We start from the raw sequence: 7108 nt of genomic DNA, 5'->3' as shown, positions 1-7108 counted from the left end.
AACATTTTTGTCCCTGGCTTTACACTTGACTGACCCTTTAAACCATGCCCCTCCACCCAGAGGCCAAGCTAATGGCATTTCAGTTCTTCTGCAAGTTAATGCCTCTAACCATGGTTCAATCAAATAAAGTAGAAAGAAAGAGTTACACAAACATAGAAATTTATAGAGATTTTTATATAAATATGAAAGATAAGAATTAATATTTAAATATGGAAGCTTCATGATATTTATGCCTTCAAAGCTTTTAAAAGAATCTCAGAAAGCAAAGGAGCCTTTCCGAAATCTTGGAAAGATAAATATGCCTTCAAAGTTTCATCACTGAAAAGTTTATTCCAAAGAGCATCAAACGCATACCATGCCTTCAGTGGAGATAAGTTCCAGAAGAAAATTGGTGCCTGACGCCGACTAAAGGTGAATAAGATGCATCCTTATCTTTTCGGAATAATCTCTTAACTTGTCCTATAAAACCGAGCGGGAAACAAACGAACTCACAAGCCAATCATTCTAGCAATAGCCATTAGAGATCAGGTCAGAGCTCAAAAAAAAAAAAAATGTCTTCAAGATCCCATAAAACCAACCGACCCCACGTCCGGTTCTCCGACGATCGCCAAGCCTCCGACGATGACTTCCGCAATTATGTTACAAAGATGGAGACAACGATGAGGACAGATGGGCCTCACTTCCCTGGCCTTCACAGCATGTTCAAGCACAAGACAACCCATACCTTCAATGAGGAGATTCAGAGGCCCGTCAAGCAATCCGAAGATGAGGACATTGACGCAGAGGCTCGTGAATACATCCAGCGCAAACACCATTTCTTGGATCTTCAGAAGCTCAACTCAATGAAGATGTCATAAACGATGCAAGAACCATGCATGCACAACTACACCATCAATATATATATGTAGCTATGTTTGCGAATACCAAGCATCAAAAACTTCATAAATAATTGGTCATATGTATTGAATAAATGAAGGTGCATGGAGAATATATACATATATATATATATCTATATGTTGTTTGAGTTCATTTACTCTCTTGGCTCAACTTCTCTACTAAGTATTTTGGAGGAGGTTCTTTGGAGCAAATTCTTTAAGCTGTTTTTGCTCTCTCTTGCTCTCTTGCCGGGACGAGTGGATTCCGGAGGGCTGAGCATGGGCTGGTCCAAGGCGAGGTTGGCCTCCAGCTTCTTGGAGAGGGTGACGATCTCGTAGGCATCCCAGAGAGACTGGGAGAAGTCCCAGTTGGATTGGGATGCCTTGGAGGCCATGGCGATGGCCTCCAGCTTGAAGCGGGAGGGCTGGCGCTTGAAGTGGTTCTTCTTCTGGGCGTCGGACTCCTGGGTGGGTCTGGGTTTGCCGCTCTGGGCGTGCCAGGCTTGGGCCACGGCTTTGAGGAGTTCCAGGTCTCCGTCGTCGATATGCTCTGGTTTCCCCATGGCCTCTGGTTTGGTGGGCAGACGAGATTGCTGTGTGTAAGAAGGGGAGGAGGCTTTTGAGGGAAGAGGAACCTCACGTTTTTTTGTGGTTTGGGGGATTAGGTCTTTTGCATGTGTAGGAGAAAAAAAAAATTGGGTTCTACGGCTTGGTCCGGTCCAAAATGTGAACCACAACTACATGGTGAGAAAGACGGTATGGCTCATTATGTGACTAATGTTGCTAGTTGGATTGGACATGGAATTTTAATGTGTGTAGGGCTGGTAATGGGTCATGTCAACCCGTGAGCTGATCATGTCCCGATCTGATTAAACTTAGCCGTATAGGATTCTTTAGACTCATGGAAATGACTTGTCAATAAAATTGGATAGGATTTGGAGTATTAAATAGTATAGTTTCCTATCCTGGTCTAGCGTAATATGACTCATGGATTACTCGGTTCTAAAATAGGTCAAATGCTAGATGATCAAACCTAGTTAGGCTAGACTTTTACCGAAAAAAAAAAAAAAACTAGTTAGGCTAGGTCCATTTAATCCAAAATCCCCAAAAAGTTGAAATCCTAACCTCTCCATCACTCGCGAAAGATGAATATTTTGGCTACCAAGGTTTACTATTGGGTGGAAGGATCAACTAAGATTGAATTGCATCTTCATAAATGACATTGGTGGCGCCATTCCATAGAATCACCCCCAAGATTTTTTTTTTTTTTTTGGGATAAGAGATCACCCCCTAGTTTGTCTAATTGTTGCACATCTCATTGCTCATTTTTCTTGTAGACAGAACAAATAATGCACTTTTCCATAATTGGACCAAAACCTGCTCCCAACCCCAATGCATTGAGTTGGAGGTCATGCTTGAATCTAGATCCTATCTGGCCCAAATGACTTGATAGGTCTGAAATATTTGTTATGGACTTATTAATCTAGTTTAACCAGATTAGTCAATAGATCACGTCAAAAGCTAAATTCATGACCCAAAAAGAGAATCAGGTTGAGTATGAATCCTGATGGTATTGGTCTAAATGCAATCTACTTGCAAACATGGTCACGAGGCATCCTCCGAAGGATCCAATGGCTCCATGTCAGTTAGTGCCTCATACTGCAAGTGATAGCATCGTGTTTTCTTAGCTTTGAATGTGAAGAAAATTCTCTAAGGAAGGTGAGGGATCATGGAGAAGTTGGGTAAGAAATTCTCCAAAGTCTCTTAAAATTTATTGGAAAAAAATTATGATACTTATTTCATAAAAGTAAAAATGATTTATGTTATTTAAGTAAGCTTTTTGCTCTTTCTATTTAAGTTCCTAGCCGGATGAAGCATCAATGCTAAATTTTTATGATTTTGATACTATCTTGATTGCATCTCGCTTTTTTATTTGACAAATGGTCCATTCATATATAATGCGAATATTTTAATGGTAAAAGTGTGATTCATTCATCTATATTATATATAGTGGGTATAATTTATTATATGATTTTTTTACATTTTATTATCTAGTTAAATTGAATTTACTTAAAGGGATCTCCACATCCACATGTCATAAATAAAGTCAAAAATTATATTATAATATTAAAAAATATATTTTTAATAACTAATTCTATCCTTATTGAACTAGATTTGTCGGCAACACCTAATTTCAACTTTCGACTTTAATATGTAGCTATGGCAATTTATGACTTGATCCATCAATCCAATATATAAGTAACCCACCTCAAGCAGGTTCGATTTTGGCATAAATAGAACAAATCATAAATGGATTTATCTGCTTGGATCCGTTTGTAAATGGATATTGTTTATGTTTAGACCTTTGACCCATTTAATCTATTTTGGCTCATTTAATAATTTGGTTGGGCCATCACCCTACCTGTTTAATCTTTTCAAGACTTGTTTTGATCCATTTAAAACCTACCTAACCCATTTCAAACCCATTTAATCTATCCCTTTAACATGTTTAATATATTCAAACCAATTTAAATCATTTAAAGCTTGCTTAATATTTTTTAATCGATTTAACTCGATTCGACCTAAAGTTACCTATTTACTAAAAAGATTAAGTTGGATTTGGATTTTACATGTTTAGTAAACAAGTCATGTTTGAGTTGCCAAAATTTTGACCTAACTCTATTCGATTTGACCCGTATTGGAACCACCCTGACTTGGTTGCCAACCCTATTTGTAGCAAATAAGTTGAGTCAAGTAATAGTTTCAGGCTTAGAATAATCAAAAGCTCAATCAAGCTTAGCTCGCTTGTAAGCAATGGTTTTGATGTGAATTGCAGATAGAGGTTGCAATAGTTTAGATGGAGGTTAGATCAAATATTTATCAATCGAATCCAACTTATTTATTAAATAAGTCAAAAATTTAAATTTGAATATGATGTGCTTATTAAATAGGTAACTCAACCCAACCTACATAATCCATTTACTAAACAACTTGAATCAAGTTAAATGAGTTAAACATGTTGCAAGAGTGTTTAATAAATTAATTGGATTTAAATAAGTTACGTAGGTTAAGCAAATTGGGTTAAATGGCAACAGAAATGGGTTAAATGGATTAAATAAATTTTAAATAGATCAAATAGATAGATAATAATTTAATTTAATTATTAAATAGATTAAAATAGATCAAATGGATCAAAGTTCTAAACCTTTGAACCTATAGTATTTAATAAATGGGTCTGGATGGGTTATTTTGTCTAGAACCCAAATCCATTTCTGTGAAATCCAAACATGCACGGTGCCCGGTCATACATTGCCATCCTTGATCGAAGGCCATCTGGACTCTTTTGTATCGCCAGTCTCTTTTTAATTCCCGCTTAGTTCAAATGGTCCAACGCTCGGTCGGAGCGAGGGAAATCGAAATTTCGAGCACCGCCCAGTCTAGGGTTTCCATCATTTTGGCTCCTACCTTCTCTCCTTCCCTTCGACCAATCCCCTCTCCTAGCTTCCTTCGAATCCCTCGGTAGCACTGAGTGGAGGAGAATGAGCACGCCAATGGAGGTTTCTCTCCAGAATCCCTCCGACATTGGAGAGGTCTCCAGGCCAGAGGGCGTCTCCGACTCCAACTCAATTCCGATCCCGGCGGCAGACGATAAAGTTCTAGTTTCAGGTGAAAAGGGCTCGAACTTTCCTCTTCCTTTTTGCTTCTATTCCCTCTCCCATTCTCTGACTTCCGTGATCTCTTGTTCCTTCTTTCTTGTAGTCGAGGTCTGCTTGAATCCCACCAGCACGGCTCGCATTGAAGACGTTCGGACCGCTGTAGAAAGGTCTCTCTCTCGCGCACACGCACATACACAGACATACGCTTCGCACATTTCTTTTTTTGTTTTATATTTGTAAAACTGCTGGAGGAGTGCTTTTGGAGAAAATTAGGAGTTCTGGATGTGTCAAAAAAATAACTTTTGGGTAATTATAAGAATAAGGTATGACTGTAGTGCCGATCTAGTTCTCTTAACCAACATTCCAATTCCAGCCACTTGGAGCTGTGATCGGAGTGATGTGATGGTAAATAAGATCTCTAGTGAGTTAGGACGGAAAAAAAAGGTATGCACATGTCGTTGACAAATTCCATTCTGTATTGTACTCTGAAGATAAGTAAGCATGGATACATTTGTACATAGATACTCATTTTCTCTGGCACATCCCTGAGATAAAACTTATCTGGCATCATAAATTGCTCAGGTTTTTCCAAATCAGTGGTTAGCATGAAGAATAGGAGACAAACTTTTGCGTTCAAAATGACCTTTTAATGTGAAGTTTGATCATTGAAGTAAAATGGAGTAACTGAAGTGGAATACTATGATAGAAAACTCTGAAGCATGGACATGGATATAGGTCACGGATACATCCATGAAGCATAGCAGGTAATTAGAATAGCATAGTCCATATTTTAGATGGCAGTAGGTGTAGCATTACCTTTCATAAGCTCATCATTTTGTTATCAATTCATTCCATATACCCTCAATCCATACGTCATATTTAAACTTAATCTCATAGATTAAAAAATTAACCATTTATTGGTTAGAGATCAGCACTAAACAGAAAGCAAACACCATTACCCTCATATTTGGAGACATCAAAAAAGTGTCTTGAGTGTATCAGGAAAGTATTCAGATTTTTTTTTTTTTAAATTTTTGAAAAATAGGTTACTTCATACAACCATCAGATATATATCTGAGAATTATCTCATGAATATCGGTATTCAATACACGTCTGATACGGACATACCATGTAACTTTAAGTATCTGTGCACCTAGAGACAAGTATTCATGTATGCAAAGAAGCTAGTGCATAAAGATAGACATAAAGGAGGCATATGAATAGAGCATGGAAGCAGTATTGTGCATGCAAGGAAAAGGCATAGACATATAAAGATGAGCAACAATGCATGAGAGGGTGGTAAAGACAAGTCTTTCATTAAGGTGCATAGAGGCATCATCTTGAGTTTGCAGGTGAGTTGTGTTGGGGGAAGAAATATAAGGCAAGCTTGTAGGTGATATGCATAGGGGATAAAGAGCACTTGTTGCAAGATTATAGGTCATGTGCATGATTTGCAGAGGCATAAATAGGGCTTCATGAGTTGCAGAGGTGTAACCTCTGTATGTCTATCTTAATCCTATTGGGTAGTATGTATCATCTGGATAAAGAAGCTGGCCACATTTTTGGTTTTATATATATGTCACTGGTTAACTTTTTTGATGCCAATTCATTTATGCATGTATCTGTAACAATTGTTGCTTTTGTAGGTATCCTATGTATGTTCACATAATTCCATAGGAAATATTAAGTATATGTATATTACAAATGTACAATCATATCGGCTTTCATTTGAAGAAAATATGGATAATACTTATATCTGTCTTTATCTGTTTTCTTTTAACTTAAATATGTAGCTTGATATTTGTTTGGCGTTTGTCAATGTTTTGTAAATTGCATATAGGGTTAGATTGGATTAAATTGTGGATCAAATGGAGGCCTGTGAAATTCTACTTGTTTACTTCAAAAAAATTTAAAACATAGAAGTAGTGATTGTAACTCGGGGGAGAGAAATTGTGAAGAAGAGGAAAAAACACTCTCATAAAAACATAAGAATCGCAGATTCCACAATCATAATCCTAAATATAGCATGAGTAAACCAAACATTGTTCCTAGTTATTAGAGATATTTATGCAGGTCACTCCATATACGTGTGTGCACTCGCATGTTTGTGTGTATAGATTCAAAACTTTTTGATGTAAAATATTTTAGACTAAAAAAGAATCAGATTTTTTTTTGACATATGGTTTCAAGAATGTGATTATTTACCTTCTCTTTTGATGCCATGAACTCCACTTTAATTTTTCTTTACTGTCAAGAAGTAAAAATTCTTAATGGCATTTTTTAAAATACTTTTTAATGTCATCAAGACTAATTAGTCATAAATAAATAATTCTAAATGCCAACAAATCAAATAATGTTTAAAATGGACCTTCCACCTGGTTTAATAAATAACATGACCAAATTGGATTTTGATGATCTAAGAGACTGTATAACTCATGATACGAATCTGTGTCCTATGATTCTCTCGATCCAAGGATGAGATCCAGATTGTTCGGGACCATTTATGTGAATGACTGGATTGTTAATTATAAGATATTAACAGCAATAATATCCATATTTGTATTTGCATGCCATGAC

The 7108-nt window shown here is 36.8% G+C and overlaps 2 protein-coding genes across 4 annotated transcripts in view; one reads left to right on the top strand and one right to left on the bottom strand.

Moving 5' to 3' along the window:
- Positions 1-938: 938 nt before the first annotated feature.
- Positions 939-1510, bottom strand: LOC105051249 (uncharacterized). Its single transcript, XM_029266502.2, has one exon. It carries the CDS (start codon positions 1436-1438, stop codon positions 1031-1033), a length of 408 nt encoding a protein of 135 aa, XP_029122335.2. The 5' UTR covers positions 1439-1510; the 3' UTR covers positions 939-1030.
- Positions 1511-4284: 2774 nt separating this feature from the next.
- LOC105051246 (pachytene checkpoint protein 2 homolog) overlaps positions 4285-7108 on the top strand; it is a 92585-nt gene continuing 89761 nt past the window's right edge. For 2 of the 3 annotated variants that reach the window (XM_010931593.4, XM_073243896.1), the window contains exons 1-2: positions 4288-4541; positions 4635-4698. In XM_010931593.4, coding sequence (XP_010929895.1) covers positions 4415-4541; positions 4635-4698 — 191 coding nt within the window. In that variant the 5' untranslated portion in view covers positions 4288-4414. Of the gene's footprint in view, positions 4542-4634; positions 4699-7108 lie in introns of all 3 variants that reach the window. The other variant, XM_010931594.4, reaches the window with a different exon arrangement.

This window comes from Elaeis guineensis, chromosome 9, assembly GCF_000442705.2.
Source record: "Elaeis guineensis isolate ETL-2024a chromosome 9, EG11, whole genome shotgun sequence".
NCBI classification, from domain to species: domain Eukaryota; kingdom Viridiplantae; phylum Streptophyta; class Magnoliopsida; order Arecales; family Arecaceae; genus Elaeis; species Elaeis guineensis.
The sequence above is the reverse complement of the archived record's forward strand: the minus strand, read 5'-3'. Positions and strand labels throughout refer to the sequence as shown.